Raw genomic sequence first — 20,958 nt, 5'->3', positions numbered from 1 at the left:
GGCTAAGAGCGAAGGGGTGGCGCGGAGATCAGCCGGGCGCTGGTCAACCGTTTTGTTTCTGTACGTGCACGAGGCAATGTACTTTGATAAGGCGACGAGGGAAAAGGAAAGAAAAAACCCTCAGACGGAATAGCATGTTTCTCATTCAGTGCGCGTGCAAGTGAGACCCCCATTCGCAGCGGCACATGGCGGCGCCGCGTGTGCTGGCGGTGGCTGTCCCAGCCGTTGTCGTTCATTCCGAGGGGCTGGAATCTGCAGTTTGGGGGTCACTGAGGTGATGCGAAAGTGCGGCAAGAAGGCAAGAAAAAGAAATTCTAAACAATAGCTGCGAGCATTTCCTTCTGCAACACTGTCTGAGGGGTCTGTGAGAGGCAGGCCGGCATATGGCGGACTGCATGCAGCCCACGTCAACGAAGCAGAATGTCGTGCAAAAAGCACGCCTCGCGCCGACAGCTTGGTTCCGTGCCAACCCATTCAACAGCACCTTGCAGGACACTAATGCAAGAGTAGGTTTCCTGATTTGCTTTTCCCCAGAGGCAAAACCCGAAGGAAAGAACCGAGCCCACCACGTCGACCCAGAGCAGCACAGGGCAGCTTGGGTGTGTGTGATCAACTGGCGGGGAGAAGGCGGCGCCCCGTTGGCAAGCCCATGTCCATTGATTGATTTTGATTGAGCACACTCTGGCAGGGAAACCCGAAGCGATGGAGCCTCTGGAGAATTTGGGGGCCGGGCGGGAAGGGGCCACTCCCGTCGCTTGTACGCAGTATATCAGCCAGATTTGCTGACCCTCTGGACGAGCGGGACGGTATTCTCCTTTCTGCGGTGCAAATAGCGCAGCGATCGGCATTTATCCATCTCAAATTGAACAGAACATATCAAGCCCGAGATGTGTGTGCGCGGCGCGGACAGTCGATGATGATGATCCCTTGCCCGTGAAAAATCAATAATACGGGCGCCCACTTCTTACCAGACATGTAGTATGCATGTACTCCGTACTGCTACTCAAGAGGCTAAGACATACCAAGCAAGCTTGTTGGGCGGTGCCTTCGCTAGCCAATTAGCCCATGTTCCAGCCAGGACCGTTGAAATGCACAGGCCAGTAATTCTGAACTAGCCTTTGGGGTCTGCCCAGTTGAAGGCAGTTGACAGTGCTGGAGTGTTTCCTAAAGCGAGGCTCTGCCCCGTTGGCGGCGTCTTCTGCTAGTTTGGGGGTAATTGTTGCAAAGTTGGCTGCATCAACGGTGCATGACCACGAAAGACAATTGCTACATGATCCATCCAAGCCTGTCAATCCCCGTTTCAAAGAAAGTGAAAGAAGGTCTCTTTGGCCAGAGGTAAGACGGTGACAATCGATCTGGCCCGCCGACTTCTGCATGACACACTGCAGCAAAGCACTATATCGCATCGTTGCTATGGGCGGTGTGATGTGCTTCGCAGACTGGCCCTGGCCTGGATCGCTTTCTTAGGCGCGTCCGCCCCATTTGGAGTTCCCAGAGAATTGGGAATGGTCCCGATATGAGACAGAGGCAGGCGTGGGCAGCGTGGATGAAAAGATTGCTGGAGATTGCTCCCCTTGCTCTTCGAGGAATCAGGGGACGAGAGAGACACAAACACGAATAAGACTGGCCCACTGCTGTGTAACGCACAATGCACGCAACTATCCAATCGCATCTATGCTGACTTACCGAGAATGACTTTCATCATTTTTTTTCTTTCTTTCTTTCTTTCTCCTGCTTCCACCCATCAAAGCCGGGGGGGGGGGGGGGGGGGGGGCAGTTGACAGACTGGCAACCTGGGGGCCTCGCCAGACCAGCCACAATTTTTGGAGAAGGCCAGGTCAGTCGGACGAAAAGGTAGCACCGCCGATCGCTCCCGGAAGTGAGACGTGCAGAGGCAGACAGTCTTTCCAGGGCCATTGCTGGATTATTGCAGTCAGCTTGCCAGCTGACTTTAGGTAGCTGCCGTTTATCCCTCGCTTCTGAGGATGAATGTGCGCAACCGCCCGGTGGCGGACGGTAGTACAAACCTGCGAGAACTGGCACTCGCTGGCGATAGCCAAGCGACCCCATCAGATAGGCATGGGCTGAAGCCCCAAAAAGAGCCCGTCGCAACTTCGTGACAGGTCAGATTTACTGCACACCATCCCAACGCAGCGGAACACGGACCGGACTTGCGGACCTTGCCCGTCCTTGAGCATCCCCACAGTGAAACCACATCATGCAGAGCAACGGCGTGCGTTGTGCCATGAGGCTGAATTCGGGCGGCGCTGGTAACGCGGCGACAGGGTTTGAGGAAGGGCTTCTTTCTCTTTCTGTTTTGCTCTCTTGCAGGCGGCGTCTTTATCCCGCTGCTAGCCATTGCCGAACGGACGCTAGCGAGCCCAGCTTCCGCGCGACCTAGAATGTGGTCGTGTGGCCGGCCACCGTGGCTGCGCGTGATGACGTCCATGAAGAAGAAGAAGAAGAAGAAGAAGAAGAAGAAGAAGAAGAAGAAGAAGAAGAAGAAAATCTCGACACGAAATAGAGTTTGCAGCTTTGCTATGTTGAGCTCCCCCTCCCTCGTCTTGTGCACTACTCAGCAGATATTCAGAACTGTGCAATGCTCAGCATTTTGCTGGACTCACAGCCCAAACCATGTACTCTACTGGCCAATGATGGAATAACTTCAAGGGCGCAAGCCTGCCATCGATTTCTGAGGCCAAAGCTGCAGACGTAAACCAAACCATGAATATTTGGTCAGTGATGATAAGATTGGAGAAAGGCTCGAGGTCTTGTCCCAAATTCTGAGGCCTCAATCATGAAGAGTGTTCTGCTGAGTGCTCCACCTTGGCCGAATGTGTGATAGGATCGATCGAACCCTCGACTGGCAACGATTGTCGAGTGACTGAATGTTTGGGGAATTGGTGAGTGCTGCGGCAGGGTGGCAGGATCATGCGACGAGAGACTCCGCTGCTGCTCAATTTTTCCGTCAACGAGGCTAAAATAGATCGAGCTGTCATCGTCTCTTCCATTTGCGTTGATCTTCTTCGTATTATCCCCAAGTTGGCGACTGGTCGCCGGTCCAACTCAGCACGGCTCTCGGGCTGCCCATCTAGACTGAGGCTAACCTACCGTTTACCATCAGCTAACTACACCCCAGCAGGCTAGCGTATCTTAGTGGTTCGCTGCCCTGGCCAGGTGTTTGATAGCATTCCAAGGCCACCTGGTAGGCTGTCCGCCAGCCGTCAGTGGGAGTAACATGGCGATGAGGACGCTAATCCGAGTCGGCGTAGCCTCGACTGACAATGCAGCTCCGTGCGACTCATTGCACTCGTCCACTGCAACGCAAAGGAGTATGAATTGGCGGTGGGTGTACGACGTGTGTAGAAAAGAAAAACGCCACGGCTGAGCGGCTTTGCGACGGAGAGGGACAGAGGCCGGCGGGAAGAGAAGCCAAGCTCCCCAGGCGCTTGCAGCCGGCCAAAGACGATCACGGAGAGAGACCGAGCGACTGGTAACGTGAAGGGTAATCTAAACCGTTGACTGCCGCAGTATCTCCGATTATGCCGTCGACAGTTTGCTTGCTGCGGTGGTAGAGGTGGTAGAGATGGTGGAGGTGTGCGTGCTGCAGCAGCCGGGGGCTGCGCTAGCTGCAGCTTTGCAGGTGAGAGCAAACAGGGGACTGTGGCAGATGCACCGATACATCCGAAGAACAAGCCAAGTACTAGGTAATCCTCGAAGGACAAAAAAGGATGGGTGCACACGAAGCAGTTGCGTCGTACTGGTACGTAGACTCGATCTGTGCCAGGCTGGGGCTGGCTGGTAGTGCTGCAGCAAGGCTGCTAGATGGTGCTTTGACAGGCAGGTGGCAGGACAGGCACAGAGGGAGACTGACTGGACGAGGGCGGCCCGCGCCTGAGCGGGCCGTACAGTTGCCCTTGCACTGTGTCCTGCAGCGCTCCATTCAGCGGCCTGGGAAGAGCGAGAGGACTTCCACAAGCCCCGTCGGGTGGCATTGGCCCGAGCTGTTAGCGTTCTTTAGCGTAGCGCTAGACTGTGCGCTCCCCAAGCGGCGGGGCAAGCATGCACTGTGCTCTGCTTCGGAAGAGGAGCCGCTGCCAGAGAGCTGCATCCCAGGTACACCGGACCTGGCTGCTGGTACGACGGCATGTGCCCGGGCATGCATCAGAACGCAAACAAGCAGCAGATGACAACGAGAACACAACCACGAGATCAAGCACTGGCTTCATGGCAGCAAGCCTGCGAGCAGCTGCCGAGTACAGATTACAGATTGCAGCGTACTAGTAGCCAGTCAACAGCAACAGTTCAGTCTGGCTACGAGACAACGGCGGTCAATGTCTCTCTGTCCCCGCTGCTGCCCCCAACAGACGCCACGCTATAATCAGGGATTCCAGCTCGCCCAAGCCTTCATCTACAGGATACCTGGGACACTCGGCCGGGACACCAAGGATACACGGCATCGACTTTTTGGGTACTGCGACTCTGCAAACTTGTCAACTCAGCCGCTAGTAACGCCACCAACGAGCGCGAAGTCACCATAACGTTTTCAAGACTGGCTTCCGGGAGCTAATTTTCAAGGTCTCAGGGTCAAGCGAGTGATGTACTCAGAAGGGTGGGCAAGGGCCAAAGCTTTTACGAACGGGCTCTGAAACTTAGTCATTAGGCTTGGCCGTGCTTCAGTGGATGATCAGCCAGGCTCGAAACAGCATTTCAGGCATGCTTGCGACGGCTTTGACCACGCACCACAGCCCACCAAAGATTGCCATTCTAGCCGCCGTTTCGTCGCTGGGCAGAGCGGTCATGTAGAGAATGAAGTTCCAGTACACTTCAATCCGGGCAAGGCGTTGCGGTACCCTCATTTTACAGCTGACGGGGCCGAACCAGCCGATGCTGTTACCATTACCTAAGACCGTGATGAGACCTATTAAGCTCGACGGATTCAACAAGCCCACGCCTTCAACGGCACCAACGTGTCGACTGGCTTCCCCGCAGGGCCTCACAATCCGTGCCAATCCCTATTGTACCGCGGGTTTGCTTATTAGCGAGAAGCCTCGATTCTGTCTCCGAGCTGGACTCGGTGGCGTCTTAGCTCCATCCTCCCAGCAAATCTTCCGTCTTGGCTCCCCACGGCCGCCCCCAGCTAGCTCAACGTTTGTGCGTTGGGCAATTCCAACCAAGACCCAACATTGTGCAGGCATCTCTACGCAGTCCCATAATGGACTAGTTGCCGGTCAAGTGTCCACAGGCCTACGAGGATAGCGTCACTTGCACCTTGTCACCCAGTACCGCCAAGTAACAAGACATGGATTGCCGGCGCACGCACTACCAGATGCCAACGAGCGCCGCAGTGGGGCAAGACGCCATCGTACGCCCGTCTTTGGACCCCTGCGGTACAAGTGTGTACATGCAGATGCTCCCAAAGCACGATGAGCATCTCCCCCCCGTCCATCCTGGACGTGGCCGTCGCTGCAAGAGGTGTTCCTTGCACACCCGCCGACCAAGCCAAGCCAAGCCAAGCCAAGCCTCCCAGTCTGGGGCCCGCCTTCGCCTTAGCGGCCATCGGCCGTGCTCATCTCACGCCTCTCTACCCTCGCGAGCCCCCAGGAGCCAGGACGAAGGATGCGAGTGCGCACAAGCAGGGAAGCCTTGTCAGCTGGGGTTTGAATAGCTCATTCTTGATGCTGCCCTGGGCTGATTTGGAGTGGCATGCTTGACTAGTACGGAACAAGAGAGCTTGTTCTCGTTAGGACCGCCTCAACAGCCAACTTTGGACCCCAGACACCAGCCGCATTGCAAGATAAAGCCCGCTGGACCCGGAAAGCCCTGGTCATCCTGCTTCCCTGGTCTATACATACACCTCTGGTTCCACGACGATCTGGCAGCTCTTTAGGCGTACCCCAGGCAAGGTGAGCCCCAAGTGCTCCTCCAAGATATATATGCAGCCATCACCGGGCACTCCTCTGGTCGCATTCCGCCCATCAAACGTTTTCCTGATCCACATCGTCACTACATAACTCGCTACTGTCACCGGTCTGCCTTTCAACGCAGCTTTTGTTTCTCCTTTCAACCCCGCATACCACAACCACGTGTTCGAGCACTGCTGTTCTGCTTCCCCGTCCTTCCTGCAATCTGGCGCTTGGCCGAAGCCGCATGTTGCCTCCCTGATCCCTGGCATGTTCCCGCTAGCAGAGACGGGGTGCAATGAATCGCATACCCGCCGAGGAACCATACATCGACAACCACCAAACGCCGCAGCAAGGGCCTGAACCGGCCTGGGGCAACATGGCACTACCACCATCATTCCCACGCGACAGTACTTGGACGCCCCCGGCTGCATCCAACTCATCTTACAGCGGCCGGGCATCGCTCTTCAGTGGGCAGGCATCGGGCAGCATCAACAATGCTCGAGCCTCATACTCGACGGCCTCGTCTTGCGAAGGTTCGTGGGCAAGCAGTACCACAGACAACGACGAGGCCGAGAGAGAGGTAAACTGGGACGAGTGGGAGCAAGGGTCCGATTCGGCACACATTATGCCAAAGAATGAGCCCACAGACGAAGACGACATATCCATGTCCCAGTTCAAAAGCACTGCTCTCGCTTCGACCGAAACCAGTACCACTACTTCAGGCCCAAAGAGAGGGCGAGGAAGGCCTAGGAAGAACCCTGTCACAGGACCAACGAGTGACGCAAAGGTTACAAAGGGGCGCTCCAAGACTGGCTGCATTACATGCCGCAGGAGAAAGAAGAAGTGCGACGAAGGTAAACCTGCGTGTACGTATTCAGCCCGCTTCACTGCCGCTTGCTTTGTAGCTGACCATTTGTCTAGGTATGAACTGTGAGAAGAATTCTGTAGTATGCGAGGGATATAATGAGAAGCAGATATGGAAAAATGGCAAGGAGCGTGCCGAGGAAGGTGAGCACCCCAACGACGACCATGCCCAATACTTATCATTCTCTAACATCATCTTGGCAGGACGCTCAAAACGAGAATCGATTCCAGCGGTTAAATATCCGTCATTCATTCTAGGCGTTGATACTGCCGAAGATAGGATATTTCTGAAGCACTACGCCGACTGTCTCAGCAATGTACTGACAGTTGAACCGGACTCTCAAAACCCATTCAAAAACATCCTTTTTACTCTCGCGACGAGTGATCAAGGTCTTCCTGCGACAACTCGTCAAGGACTTATGCACTCCATTTTGTCCATCAGCAGTATACACATTGATCTCGAGACAGCATATGGTGATGCTCTCCTGCGGAAAACCCCTGCTGTTACGAAAGTGTCGCTTCTGAAGCGTTCCGATTATCACACCGCGCAGGCAGCGGCATGTTTGCAGGCAGCGCTTAATAAGTCTAAGCTCCTGGGGAGAGATGACCCAGATTATCCTCCCATCTTGGCAGCCATCTATTGCCAGATCTTATGCTTGGTGTTGCGGACTTTGATCGAAGGCAACCCAACAGGTGAACATCGCTTGCATCTGAAGGCCTACCAAGCATTGATACGCGAGTCTCCACCTCAGAACATGCAGCTTCGTACGTTCATCACAGATTTCTTCCAACATCGTATTTACGCGGATGACCTCCTCCGGCATCCAGAGAGTGATTCGGCGCGTCTGTCTCCAGATGAGAGCGGCAGCACTCCGGATGGTGACATGCCACGTCTTCCTGGTGTCACTGACGGGCTCTTCCATCACTTGCGCAGCATCACAACATTGCGGAACAAAATTCGCAGGAAACTCGCAGCAGCAAAAGAAGAACGTGTTGTGTTCTATGCCGAAGTTTATGAGGCTCATGACATAGGCCAGACACTCGAATCCTGGTCTCCAGACTGGTCAAATGGCGATAGCAGAGCCAATGTTGGCGAACTGTACAAGTTGGCGCTGTGGATATACACTTTTCGTACAGTCTATCTTCCAGCTGTCGGCAACCCTGATTTCTTTTTTGGGGGCTCCTCTTTGTCATCGTATGTGCAGGAGAGACGGTCATCCATTGCATCCTCGGCTGGTCAATTATCTGGTGGCTATTGCGAGGAAAAGCGGCCTTTTGAGCAACCGTTTTCATACGCTCCGTCCAGGACCAGCTCTGTTCACGAGGAAGACGGGCTACCTACCCCAGCTGCGACAACTGGGGCAAGCTCAAGCCGCCCCCCTTCGCCTCCGCCCTCTCGCAGGCCTTCTCAGGACAATGCGCGGGTAACGGTGTCGATAATAGATGCGCTAAACCGTCTTGAGTCGTTTGAGCCCACAGACCGGTGCCAAACAATGCTATTGCTTCCTTGTCTGCTCATCGGGGCATGCTCCTTCGATGCAGCTTTGCGTCCCCGGATTCGAGCAGCTGTGCAGACTGTTCGCGACTACACGGGCTTGCGCAACGCAGACCGGGTGCAAGAAATTCTCAACGAGACGTGGGCTCTCATGGATAGTGGTGACTGGATCGCGGCATGGGATTGGCAAACCATCGCCATGCGAAAGGGGATCGATGTCCTTTGTACATGAGTGTTGAAAGAAACGCCGCGCTGGTTGTTCTTTTTTTTTTTTTTTTTTTTGTTCTCTGGCAGAACTTTGTCTTGCTTTATCACTTAACAGTACGCATCAATTCGCGGAACAGATGCGAGAGCAGTAGTATTGTTGTTCGGCATTTCGAGGCGGCTTTCTCCTTTTATTAGATCTTACATTTTGGTTTGGCGGAACGATATCGTGGTGGCAGCATTCGTACTTGGCGTTTATGGATTCGTGGATTTTGGTCATGCATTCGGCGTTTTAGCACTTGAAAGGGCTTTTACAGGTATATACGCCCTTTTTAGAAGGCGGTTTCCTTCGTAAAATGAGTCAAGTGCGCTTTTGCAGCCCTTTCCAATATTTGCTTTTCTTGTGGTGGTCAACTTCGTTACTAATCTATATGTCGCGTGGTCAACATCATTTATTGCCCTTCGCTGCGCATATTGCTTTCTTCATTACGCCCCCGATCATTGCTTTGTTGCTCTTTCTCTCTACTCTTTCGTTGATCCTTTCGCCGTCGTCCCTGAACCAGCTCGTCTATTTTTTGATATATATCAAAGGTTGGGTTCGCATAGATAAACTTGCCACCTTCAACGCGGCCAATGACGTTTTCCGAATACCGTGAACTTTGCAAACTGTCACCGGTCCGTCGGTGGGGAGGCTGAGACGCTGCCTTGCGACTCGGATTGTCGAAGACAGAAGATGTCAGAGGGCTGTCGCTATTGCTGCTAGAGTGTTGACTGTCAAACGCGTCGCTGCCGGTGTGCGCTCCACTGTCTGCCTGGCTGCTGATAGACGCCGTCCGGCCCGAGCTCTGTATGGTATCGCTGGATTCCGTCGTCCCGTTTCTCCCGTCGAGACTGAGATCCCGCGGGTAGTTCATGTCCTCTTCTGTCGGGATCGTATCGGGAACGGCATAAAACATGATAGCTTCCATCACAGATTGAAGCTCAGGGTAGTCGAACGTATTCTGCGTGCACATTTCTGGTTTTGTCGGCGGCAGTTGGCGCTCCCATGGATCTCTGTAAAATGTTGTAGTATGCCATGGCATCGTAATCGTCATGCCGCTCAGGGTTGTCCACGTCGCAAAAGAAAGGGAATGTCAATTTCCAATATTCATTCATTTCCTCAAGCAGTCTTGGTGGGAGTTCCTGTCCTCGATTTACGGTCTCCACGATGACCGCCTCTGAGCTACTGCCCGAGAAAATTTTTGCCATGGCTCGTAGCTGCCAGTCGAGAGGTTTCCATATTCGTTTGGTCCAGCCTTTACGTCCCGAGTGCAGCCAAACACTGTGTGCCTGTTACCCTTTGTTAGCAGCACATTAGCTTTGGCGAACACGTCTAATGGTATACCTCTGTTCCTGATGCACCTCTGTCAAAGAGGACAACGCCGCCAAATATTCTATCTTCAGCCCAATATCCCGCCATATCTGCCTTTCTAAAAGGATATTGCTCGTGGTCCTTGTATCCCCTATGAAAGAATAGCGACCCATGTGGTGGTGGCGACGGGTATGCCCTCATGTTTCTCCCGACCGGAATCATCATCGGCGGTTGGTGGTATGTTGTGGCCGTTTCAATGTCGCCCACATGACACTTTGTTGCAGTCAGTTCGATACTTACTGCAATGCAGTGTACGGAGCGGGAAAGCAGTTCCAGCAATCGAAATAAAAACGCGTTTGTGCCGGGCTTTGAACTTTGAAATGTCTGCAAAAGCTGCGTATTGTTAGTGAGACTATACACGGGCTTGTGCTTCACTAGTCGTTCCCAAGGCACTCACGGATGCATTAAACTGAAGCAAGTTGATGTCGAATGAAGAGATAAGCTCATCGGCGCGTTCCACAGAGCCCTCACACAGTGCTGTGTGTTGCTGTATAGGGGCGCCAGAGAGATTGTTCACACCAGCAGTGCCACGGAGTATAGAATAGAGCGGAAGGCCATTCATCAGCTGGGCTATGGTTTCTCTCGCAATCTCTTTTGACAAGAGGCGCGAGAGTGCCGTTTGGAATGATTCATAGTGCACTGGGTCTAGAAGCTGCGGGGAGACAGTCCCTCCGGCATGGGCAATATGCGAACATTTGCCATAATGTCTTTTGCTAAAACGAAGACCTCCGTCGCGGTTATGGAGTATTCGGGATTAAGTGGAGATACCGACGGTCATTTGTCAGTTTTCCTGACGGAAGAACTGAGTTGCCAGGACAGTGAGGCAACTCGGCTCCTGCGTTGTCACCAGCTAAAACAGCCTCCACCAAGGCACCAACCAGTGCGAACCAAGAAAGCGACTACTGTAAGCTGTTCAACTCGACAGTTTTTCAACAACTCTGATATAGCGTTGCATCATGCTATAAGTTTTCTTCATATATGACGTTTCTACAGTTTGAACACGAGGCTTTCGTGCCGCCTCATTTCTTATTTCTCCGTCATTCGACGAGATAGCTATCAGACATGGAAGGACTGGAAAGCAAAACCTCGATTCGTTTCAGCTATTTACAATATTTCCTTCCATATGTGTCCTTGCGCAAAGTTAAAAAAAAAACATGCCAGCGCTCGAGCAGTAAAAGGGTGTGGTAACAGAGAAGACAGGGACTATTCCGACTGTGTTTCATAACAAAGCAATTCCGCAACCATATTCATCAGGGCATTTGGCTTATTTTTTCAAAGTTTTCTCAATCGCGCCTTCCATCTCTATCGACCTCGAACGAGAACTGTCCCAGCGGCTCGCCTCCTTGTCCAGGCTGGCTCAACGATGGCACCCCGGAGCGGGCATCGCTGCCGCTGAGACGTTGCACGATCTGCTCTGCAACCTCGCGCGGCTGCTGCTGCTGTTGTCTGGAGCCTGTGAGGTTGACGGGCACGGGGCCTCGAAACGTGGTATCTACGTAGGGCTCGTACTCGGGACCGGGATAGCCTGCATCGGCGGCGACACCGTCAATCATGCGCGCTTCGCGGCGCTCCTGCAGCGCGGCGGCGCTCGCAGGCACATCGCTGCCTGCGCCAGGGGTCAACGAGAGATCGCGGTCACGGCGAATGTCGCTCAGGCCTGATACGGTACGCTCCACGGACCAGGGCGCCTGCTGCTGGGCTTGGGCAGACGGACCCGGCGCCGGCCTTCGGTGGTAAATGGGACCCGACACTGTACTGTTGGCGCCTTCGCCGAAGCCGACCAGCGAAGCCGAGCCATCGTCGCTCATCCGGTCCTCGTAGCCGCCGACAGAGCGGGTGGCGGCTCCTTCATCTTCCATGTCCTCGTCCATGTCCTCGGGCTCCGCCGCCATGCTCGCGACAGAGTCGGCCGTCTCGCGGTAGTTGGTGTCTGCGTTGCTGAACATGTCCTCGTCGCGGTCACCGGCCGTTTGTCGGGAGCCACTCATGCCTTCTTCGCCATGGCGGCTGCTCTCCGTGGCACTGGCCGTGCCGACAGTGCTCATCTTGGTCACAGCGACGGGCTGGCCGTTGGCGTCGAAATACGATGCCGTGAGGTTCTGCGACGCCGGAAAGTTGGCAGGGAAGCCCGTGGTCGAAGTCGGCGTCGTCTGAGGCGACAGTGACGAGTCTCCGCCGCCCGCAACGCCGCCTCCTGCTCCGCTGATTGGTATATGCTGAGAGGGCGGCGCGCGTAGTGTCGACACGCGCTCGAGGCCGGCGAGGCGGGAGATGCGATCGGCTCGTTCGGCTTCGAGGCTGGTGGTGGAGGGTGTGTGCTGGTGGCCGCGGCCGAGCGGGCCACCGGGTAGATGGCCACGATGGCCATCCTTGATGGCGGTTGTCGAGAGCGCGGAGAGGGAAGTCGTGGTGCTGGTTGGCGTGCCGCTGGGAGAAGTATGTGAGCAACAGAGGCGGCGCAAACGGATTCACATCGCAGGAACATACGGCATTTCAGACGGGGTATCTGGATTCGAGCCCGGCTGGGGAATGTTGATATAAGCAGGCGGCGCCTGCGCCATTTTGAGTATATTTGTGTTGATGTAAAACGGAGAGGAAAGGAAGAGCGAAAGGGGTTGTTGGTCAAACAGAAGTCGTTGAGACGCGTGCTGGGATGACGCAACTGCGCGCAGCGTTTACGTAGATGGCGCTGGGTAGAGTCAGGTCGGAAGATCAGGGCAAGAGTAAGGAGCGCAACGAAGGATCAGAGTATTTTCCAAGTAGCCCGAGGCAAACAAGGCAAGATCGACAAAGAGGTAGGACACAGTTTGCGAGAAGTGCAAGATGTAGCGAATAGGAAAATGTCGTACAAGTTGAAAGCCGCGATGGTTGCCTTGGGACTAGCGGACTTGGGGGCGACAGCGGGCGAAGTGCGCTAGAAGCCACTGGAGCGCGGGGTTGAGCCACTGCAACAGTCGCTAATCAATCTACGTAACAGTGGTCGCGAAACTGGTTATAAGGATCAATCTGCTAAAAGGCTTCAGCGCTTGCGGGAATTCTACGGCGGTCCGCGGGGCTTGGATGCGCCCTGAGGAAATGTCGACATAACTAGGTACAATTAGGTATTGGGCAGGCTCAATTCTCTACCCTGACAGCGAGACCAGAAATCAAGTTATACTCGATAGAAGAAAACTGGTGCCCTCCTGCTCTGCGTGATGCAGAGTTCGGGATGTGACTGAAATCATGCCATTGTGTCAAGGTGAAACAAAAAGTATCGCTGCCTTGACGACGCCACCAAAACCCCGGTAGATGATCAACAGGACGACACTGAGCATTTCCGTAAACAAGCCGTACCTAGAGCATCTGCATTGCATCCATGAATCGTCATCGCTTTAAAATAGCAGTCTTCCCCAGATGCCATTACGCGCCAGCGTAGCCATTTATTCCTCCTCTGATATCTCGTTATCGGACTGCCAAGGAGACAATGGCGGCCGCGTCGGCAGCGGGCTCAACTCTTCCTCGGCGATCCTATGGGGCATCTCCTCATGCACCGTCGCCTCGTTCTCCCTGGTATTCTCCATCACACCCTGCCTCTGCAGTGCCCGCATAACCAGATCCGTCCACTCGCGCGGTGTCCTGCTCCTGGCGCCGGGCTTGCCTGGCGGCGATATGGTCCGCACCACGTTCCAGACCTTTTCAAGCTTGACTTCCATCACCCAGCCAATGTGGTCTTTGCGGTTGTCGTCCCACGTCGAGTCAAGAGCGCTTTCGGTGTACCAGTGCAGGCGCATGCCGTCACGGCCATTGCCCGACACATGCACGATCGTGCCTCTGTGGTCAATGGCCGTTTCGAAGAAGAGACCGGTGTGGCTGGCATTCCTGCCGACTCTGACGATGAGAAAGACTTTGTACGCTCTCATGGCCTGCGGCGAGTGGTCTTCTTAGTCGGCATCAATCGGGGGGCGGCTGGCATGGATAAATAAACAATGTCGGCGCTACGGAGAGCCTCTCTCGTGCTCACGTTTCGGTAAGGCTGCTGGTTATGTATGTTGCCTGCTGCGATACATAGTAAGGTTGCTCAAGTCGTCAGCCGAGTACAAGGCCGTACTGTGACAGGGAATGGTGGTCTGGGCCTGGTGCGACCTTTCCATGCTTCTTAACAGAAATAACGCTCAGAATCACAAAAGTGAGGCAGAAACAAGGACTTGGAGTTTAGGTATTTTGATTGCTGTTTGGTGATGCCTGATGGTGCGGCCTTGACTCCGTGGGAAGGAACAAGGCTGATACGCGACAGCCTCCAACCCGACGAGCCCATTGGGCCACACTGCATGTCCCGAATCTTTTTCAAGACGTTTTACTTTGTCCTAGTTGAATTCGCCAGGGGTGAAATCAATAATGTAGGGCTTGGCGAGCCTGGGAAAGACCTTTTTGACAAAGGCAATGTGCACTGGGTCCTCTTTGACATAGTACTGACGGTCCTCGGCGGAGGCAAATTCAACGACAAAGGCGTGAGTGACTCCGTGCTGGCAATCATGTTAGTTTTTCAGACTTTCGCATTCCCTTTTCTGAGAGCCCTCAATGAAGGCGAGCGGTCCGTTTGGCCGACTAGCCGGGGCGGCCGGCTTTTGCCATGGGCAAGAGCCAGGCTACAGAGACAGTCAGACAGTGCTCCCACTTTCCAACGTACCTGCATGCCCTCGATGCTATTGTCGGTGCCGCCAGACGAGCGAATGATGTACGGCTTCTGCGTCGTAGCGTGTAGACACTTGTCTTTGAGGCCAAGCATCTCAGCGCTGAGCTGTTTTGGGTTGTTTGTCAGCTACTGGGTACTTGTACTGTGGGCGATTTTGTCGCGCACCTCGTCGCGCTCGGTCTTGTCGACCTCGGGCTTGAATTCGAACAGGACAACATGCGTAATGGGAGCCATTTTGAGAGAGTTGAGCAAGGGAAGAATTTGTGTAGATGAGTTGATAATTAAAGGGAGGTGACAAATCCAAAGTTCGGCGGCGGGGTTTTCAGACGGCCTGGTCCGTCGCCGCGGGGTCTCGGCTTAGCGGGGTCTTCAAGTTCGCTGGCGGGGGATGCTTTACCAGTACGCGTCGCACTATGGTTGCTACTGGTGGCCACCGCTGAAATGTGTATTGCATCATGCATCATGCATCATGCATCCTGCACGACTGGGAGGCGCCAGCATCGCCATGGTCAAGACATCCCCCGCTCTGGGGGCGTTCAATCATAAGGTAGTTCTTTTGGCTCGACCTTGAGGAGTTGGCGACCTGTCAAGTTGTACAAGAATCTTTGTGCTTGGTAAAATATATAAACACCCACTGCTCCCGCTATAACTCATCGTAGCCACTCGGTCGACATGCCCAGTATTAATTACGAGAAGTGCAACTGCCATCAAATACAATCATGACAGTCTGGACGCCAGAAAAACTCCTCGCTTTGGGCAAGCCGGCCCCTCAGCTCGCTGCCGTCAGTCCGAAGCCTCCGACAACAGCACCGTCGCTGGTCCCAGGCGGCCTTGACCAATGCTAACCAGCCATGTGCAGGCCATAGAATCTTGCCCAACCCTCCAAAATCAGCCCAAGGTTTTTGACCTCGATGTACTTGCGCACATCCGTGCAAACATAAATATCGACCGGGCCCCCCTGGACCCGACCATCCTGGAAACCGACATTGACTGCCCCGGCCGCGACGGCATTACCATCAAACTCCGCTGGTATCGTCCTGCCGCGCCGCTTGTCCAAGAGTCGCCTCTCGTTGTGCACTACCACGGAGGAGGATACATTCTCGGTAATCTCAACAGTGCGACAGCCTTTTGCCGCACTCTTGTGCTAGACCATGGAGCCGTCGTGATTGATGTTGATTATCGATTGGCACCTGAGCATCCTTTCCCTGCCGGCAAAGATGATGCATGGGATGCCTTGCTGTGGGTAGGTTTTTCTCAATAACCCAAGCTCCGGAAACAAAGTCTACAAGACATGTACCGTCGCTAACCCTTTAAACAGGTTTCCAAAAACTACAAAGACCTAGGCGCGTCCCCATCTTTGGGGTTTATTGTAGCCGGCTGTTCGGCGGGCGGCAACATCGCTGCCTCTATGGCTCTTGTCGCACGAGATGAAAACCTCAATCCGCCCTTGACAGGCACTTATCTCAATGTCCCTGAGCTTGTCTCGCCGGAACTAAAACTACCGGACAAATACGCGCCGCTGTGGCTGAGTCGCAACCAGAACAAGGCGGCACCTATTCTTGATCAGCCTTTCATAGATTTTCTAATGGGTAAGTGTTTGCACTCTTTCTTCTCTAATGCTACTAGACAGACACTAACTCCGGTGGGCTGACACGATGATATCGAAATACAGAGTGCTATAAACCTGACTTTAAGTCACATTATTTTGCGCCGGCGCATCACCCGCAAGGCCACGCCGGCCTCCCCAAGACCTACATCGACGTATGCGGGCTCGACCCCTTTCGCGACGACGGCATTATTTATGAACAGCTACTCCATGAAGCGGACGTTCTCACAAAGCTCACCATCTTTCCCGGTTTGCCTCATGGCTGGTGGATGGTGTTGCCTGAGCTAGAGGATAGCAAGGAGTGGCACGAGAAGACGCGACAGGGGCTGCAGTGGTTGTTCGCCAAATAGGGCCGTGGACAATGTAGAATATCCATACTGATAGTAGTTGAAGGTAAGCAAAAGCCAATTAATAGATAAAAATCTACGAAACAAGAACGCCCCACCATTTGCTGTTAACAGATCTACCAAGGTCGAGACTTGAGTGTCTTTACTTGCAGAAACTACAGCATAGTGTTGTCTGAAAACAAAACAAAAATGCGATTACTCGCTCCTCAGTTTAGGAAAATTGAATGAGGTCATGGTTATATTCTAGTATATAGCCAGCATGTGTATTTAATAGACTCCAACATCCACCACTTCGTAATGTCTGGCAATGAGTTCGTGGAGTACTAGCGGAGATGCATTCCATCTGGAGGCATCGAGACGCAATCACTTACAAGACTCTAGTACGTAGCGCTTGATGATGCGAACTTACTCATATCGCGGCGTACTGAATTCGGACCATTTTACCTTGCGGCTTTTTGACAAAGAGTTCGATGTCTTACTCGACGCCCTCAGCCATTGAATGCAGCCCAACGATGTTGTCACATCGAGACATGATTCGCGGGGCGGCTTTACACAGGGCTCTCAGGTGACCCCTCGCTGTACGGAAATAAATCATTTCCTATAAAGTGTAGCGACATTCCCTTCGCGCACGCAGACGTTCGCCTGCCTTCGCTATCCAACTCACATGCCATAGCCATTCTCTACCCACAACAGCACTCGAGAGTAGACGCAGATACGCAAACCCACGTTCCTCACCACGGAACTATGCCTGAATTTCGAGAACCAGTCACCGATACGGAGCGTGTGCTCCGCGATGCCTGCAGCTTCGTGCTCCAAGTACCAGCCTCCAACATCAACCTCGAGCGTTCCTTTGTGGCTAATGGTGGCGACTCCATTTCTGCCATGCGCGTAAGCCCACGCTGCAAGGCAGCTGAAGTAGTCGTTCCGGTAGCCACGCTTCTCACGAACAAGTCACTCGCCGATGTGGCGGCACACGTTTCTTCGTCCAGTGCTGTGGCGTCTTCGTTTATCACTCAGTCCAAAGAGCTTGAAGAGGCGGCTACTGGAGTGACTACTGCTTGCCCCCAAACGGAGCCTTTCAGTCTCCTGCATCTTTCGAAGAGCGAGCTTGACGACCTTCTCGCGCAGATTGCTCCGACCCTGTGCACTCCGACGAGCCAAGTGCGCGACATCGCGCCGACGACACACACGCAAGCGCTCTGTGCCGAGGCCGCCATGTACACGCCGCCTCAAGGCTTCTACATTTTTTACATTGACATACCAGAATCAGCTCAGCTTGAGACCATCGCTGCCTTTGCTCAGGAGCTGTGGGATCAAATCGATATGTTGAGGACAGTCTTTATCCAACGGCCTGATTCGAGCGATCTTTTGCAAGTCGTCACAGCGCAGTCTCCCGCGCCTCTACAAATCCATACCGTCAGCGAAACGGAAAATCTCCACGAGAAATCCGAACGAATATTTGCGGAGAGCATTCAGTCTACCTTGGAGCCAGGAGCGCTCTGGACAAAGTTTATAGTGCTTCACCGTTCGGGAATCCCCACACGCCTGGCCTTGCGCCTATCTCATGCACATTACGACGGGATGAGTCTCCCTCCACTCTTGGAGTGCCTTGCGGCTACATTGCAAAAAAAGCCGTGGCCTATCATTCCAAAGTTTGTCGACTATGTTGCCCACGTCTACGAGAAGAACGAACAAACGCTGCAGCATTGGAGGATGACACTCCTAGGCTCTAAACCTTTGCCTCTCCAGCCCACAGGAGATCAGAGCCGGATATTGACAAGCACAAGCGTGATACAATGTCCTCCCAAGGTGTCTGACTCTACCGAAGCCAGTGTTTTTCTAGCCACATGTGCCGAGACCCTGGCTCGCCTCCACGACACCCGAGATGTCCACTTCAGCCTCACAGTTTCTGGTCGGACCCTTCTCCCTGGAAGTCTGGACAACATAGTCGGCCCTTGCCTCAATCAGGTGCCTCTGCGAGTGGTATTGCCACCAGAACCGAGTTTCATCACGACCGTGGGTCTCGTGCGGCAGGCGCAGCTTGATATGCTGCCCGCAGAGATGGCGACTCTGCAAGATATCTACAGAACCTGTACAAATTGGCCAGAGGAGCATCAAAAGATGATGTACAATGTCCACTTTCATGATCTTGACTCTCGATCGATTGACTTGCTCGGCGACGGGGTGCAGACGCCATTGCTGACACACGAGCCTCGCGGTGTGTGGGAGCACTCTGAAGCGATTTGGATGGTTGCTAGCCCTGTAGATGGCACTTGGCAAATCGTATTAAGTGGCAATGCGTCACACTGTACATCCGGGTATTTGGACAAAATTTCGGACACACTGGCTCTTGTCGTCGCCACGGCAGATGTATAGACAGGACTGACGCGAATTGTGCGATTCTTTCCGCCGCAATGATGGGAAATACGAGTGGATTCCAAGTTTGAGATTAATATATAGAGAAATTGATAGTCACACTCGTCTTTGAGAGCTAAGTGGCCTCGGCCGGCGTCTGTTGTTCTTCCCTGGCCGCTGGACAAGTGCTAATACGCAAGGCATATCTAGAAATTGAGTCTGTTAGTCGAGGGTGGATATGACATACATGATCTCGTACAATAAAGCATTGAAAATTGACCTATAACATTTTTAGAAGTATGGATATCAACAAGCACTTATGGGCACTACCGCCAACGCGTTCGTGGTTCTGAGAAGTGGGTGTGAAGCACATGCGGATAGTAGGGCTGTGAGCGTGGCATGGATCAAATATGAAAGACCCCGTAGTCAGGCCGCACAAATGTCTCAGCATCGGCTTGTCGGTTGGGCTGATAGCGGTGAAGTAGCTTCATGTCTTCGCCACAAATAAGTGAGAGGCTGTTGTTTCCGATTTTGCTGTTTCGTTGAGCTCATCATAGAGCTAGCCGACACAGTCTGTGCATATAAGTAAAGGCGAAGGCTCACACGAATCACAGGGGGCTCAACGCCTTTTAAGTCCGTATGATTTTAGCATCTACAATAAAATTCAGGACGAGCGTACTCACATTGCCACAATGTTACCACAGATTGTATTGAGCAGTCTTTCCTCCGTGGGTAGCATTTTCCCCGATTCCTGGCTCAACTACCGGCTGCAGCACGCATGCCCACCTCTGCCCAAAGGAGACCTCATTTACGACGTGTATATGGGTTATCCCGAAATTTTTCAGTGGGATAAGAAACGTTGCGTCGCGTATGTCAGGTACGTGAAAAGAACCCCTCTTCCATCAAGATATAACGCCTTTCCCTCACGCCAGTGAAAAAAAGCTTCTCTACTGACTTGACGGTTCTCAAATCTTTAGCAACCTCTACAATGCTAGTCTGAGTGTCTTTGACCCGTATCAACCCAAAGTCCTCGAGACTATCCAGTTTCCGGGACTGAGCCATCCTGGGGACACGGCTGTGAACCCGCTCCACGCCAGCGGCATCGTCCTGAGACCGAATAACGACGAGCCCGAGACTTTGGAGCTGGTCATTGACAATGGCGATGCATTTTATTCGGCCGGCGTGAACATTTCGGGACCAGACTACCTGATCACCATGGACATTGACACAATGACCGTGACGCACAAACTCCATCTCAACAATGGGCTGTATGCAGGGTACGCCGACGCCGAGTTGGGTAGTGATGGCAACACGTATGTGCTTGGCGTTTACAAGTCCAATATCCTGCGAGTCACGCCAGAGAGGGAGATTTCTACACTGTTCGTCGAGGAGCCGTTGGGTTTGCCTCGCCCGTACGGCTTCACGGGCATCACCCATGCTGGCCACGCCATAATCAGCAACGACAATACCATTGGGCAGTTTGTCCGGTTCGACACGCAGAACTCAGACGGCACGCCGCCAGTCATTATTCAGCAGACGCCCCATCACAACTTCAACACCTCCAATGTGCTCGCCATCCCCGAAAAATACAACAGCACTGTCCTGTTGGCGACAGAGAACATGACGCCCGAGCACCCGGCAGGCGGAGTGGGCGTTTATCGCTCACAGAACAAATCATTTCGTCAGATCGAGTTTTTGGGTTTTCTACCCAGCCGCAGGGGCAATAGCCTAGCAACTTGCGCTCGACAAATGGCTAACCGCATCTATCTGGTCTCGCTACCCACCGACGGCGCCAACATCACTGTGGCCGGACACAGCAGCCACTTTGTATTTCAAGACTTGACGGAAGATATCGAGGCTTTGCTTAGTTGAGAGAAAACTTCTGGCGATGACTTTTGTTCCAGTCAATCGCTGTTAAGGAATCATCTTCTGGCAAGTTGTGTGAACGGACACTTGTGCTTGACGACAAATCTAACCATGTACAGACCAAAAAAAAATTGAAGTTTAATTAAAAAAAAAACGCTACTCGTTGCTTTCGACAGAGCACTATCTTGGAATTTCAAGGACTGACTATTCTTCTCGTTCTGCATCCTAGCCT

At 53.4% G+C, this 20,958-nt stretch overlaps 9 protein-coding genes across 9 annotated transcripts; 5 read left to right on the top strand and 4 right to left on the bottom strand.

The window, feature by feature from the left end:
* Positions 1-420: 420 nt before the first annotated feature.
* Positions 421-674, top strand: LMH87_003992 (uncharacterized protein; the record flags this gene model as incomplete). Its single annotated transcript, XM_056195145.1, has 2 exons — positions 421-457; positions 511-674. 2 exons carry the CDS (start codon positions 421-423, stop codon positions 672-674), a joined length of 201 nt encoding a protein of 66 aa, XP_056048803.1.
* Positions 675-6,201: 5,527 nt separating this feature from the next.
* On the top strand, positions 6,202-7,350 carry LMH87_003991 (uncharacterized protein; the record flags this gene model as incomplete). Its single annotated transcript, XM_056195144.1, has 4 exons — positions 6,202-6,772; positions 6,828-6,914; positions 6,975-7,244; positions 7,322-7,350. 4 exons carry the CDS (start codon positions 6,202-6,204, stop codon positions 7,348-7,350), a joined length of 957 nt encoding a protein of 318 aa, XP_056048802.1.
* A 2,100-nt stretch (positions 7,351-9,450) lies between these two features.
* LMH87_003990 (uncharacterized protein) lies at positions 9,451-10,442 on the bottom strand (the record flags this gene model as incomplete). Its single annotated transcript, XM_056195143.1, has 3 exons — positions 9,451-9,798; positions 9,854-10,213; positions 10,278-10,442. The coding sequence occupies 3 exons, from the start codon at positions 10,440-10,442 to the stop codon at positions 9,451-9,453; spliced, it is 873 nt and encodes a 290-aa protein (XP_056048801.1).
* Positions 10,443-11,163: 721 nt separating this feature from the next.
* LMH87_003989 (uncharacterized protein) lies at positions 11,164-12,441 on the bottom strand (the record flags this gene model as incomplete). Its single annotated transcript, XM_056195142.1, has 2 exons — positions 11,164-12,307; positions 12,368-12,441. The coding sequence occupies 2 exons, from the start codon at positions 12,439-12,441 to the stop codon at positions 11,164-11,166; spliced, it is 1,218 nt and encodes a 405-aa protein (XP_056048800.1).
* An 858-nt stretch (positions 12,442-13,299) lies between these two features.
* Positions 13,300-13,779, bottom strand: LMH87_003988 (uncharacterized protein; the record flags this gene model as incomplete). Its single annotated transcript, XM_056195141.1, has 1 exon — positions 13,300-13,779. One exon carries the CDS (start codon positions 13,777-13,779, stop codon positions 13,300-13,302), a length of 480 nt encoding a protein of 159 aa, XP_056048799.1.
* Positions 13,780-14,223: 444 nt separating this feature from the next.
* On the bottom strand, positions 14,224-14,786 carry LMH87_003987 (uncharacterized protein; the record flags this gene model as incomplete). Its single annotated transcript, XM_056195139.1, has 3 exons — positions 14,224-14,382; positions 14,547-14,657; positions 14,718-14,786. The coding sequence occupies 3 exons, from the start codon at positions 14,784-14,786 to the stop codon at positions 14,224-14,226; spliced, it is 339 nt and encodes a 112-aa protein (XP_056048798.1).
* Positions 14,787-15,271: 485 nt separating this feature from the next.
* On the top strand, positions 15,272-16,508 carry LMH87_003986 (uncharacterized protein; the record flags this gene model as incomplete). Its single annotated transcript, XM_056195138.1, has 4 exons — positions 15,272-15,334; positions 15,412-15,795; positions 15,871-16,141; positions 16,225-16,508. 4 exons carry the CDS (start codon positions 15,272-15,274, stop codon positions 16,506-16,508), a joined length of 1,002 nt encoding a protein of 333 aa, XP_056048797.1.
* Positions 16,509-17,249: 741 nt separating this feature from the next.
* On the top strand, positions 17,250-18,881 carry LMH87_003985 (uncharacterized protein; the record flags this gene model as incomplete). Its single annotated transcript, XM_056195137.1, has 1 exon — positions 17,250-18,881. The coding sequence occupies one exon, from the start codon at positions 17,250-17,252 to the stop codon at positions 18,879-18,881; it is 1,632 nt and encodes a 543-aa protein (XP_056048796.1).
* Positions 18,882-19,552: 671 nt separating this feature from the next.
* LMH87_003984 (uncharacterized protein) lies at positions 19,553-20,732 on the top strand (the record flags this gene model as incomplete). The annotated part of the gene is made up of 2 exons (XM_056195136.1): positions 19,553-19,737; positions 19,838-20,732. 2 exons carry the CDS (start codon positions 19,553-19,555, stop codon positions 20,730-20,732), a joined length of 1,080 nt encoding a protein of 359 aa, XP_056048795.1.
* Between the last annotated feature and the right edge of the window lie 226 nt (positions 20,733-20,958).

The sequence above is a fragment of the Akanthomyces muscarius genome, chromosome 2, assembly GCF_028009165.1.
Source record: "Akanthomyces muscarius strain Ve6 chromosome 2, whole genome shotgun sequence".
NCBI classification, from domain to species: domain Eukaryota; kingdom Fungi; phylum Ascomycota; class Sordariomycetes; order Hypocreales; family Cordycipitaceae; genus Akanthomyces; species Akanthomyces muscarius.
This window is presented reverse-complemented; position numbering and strand designations above follow the sequence as displayed.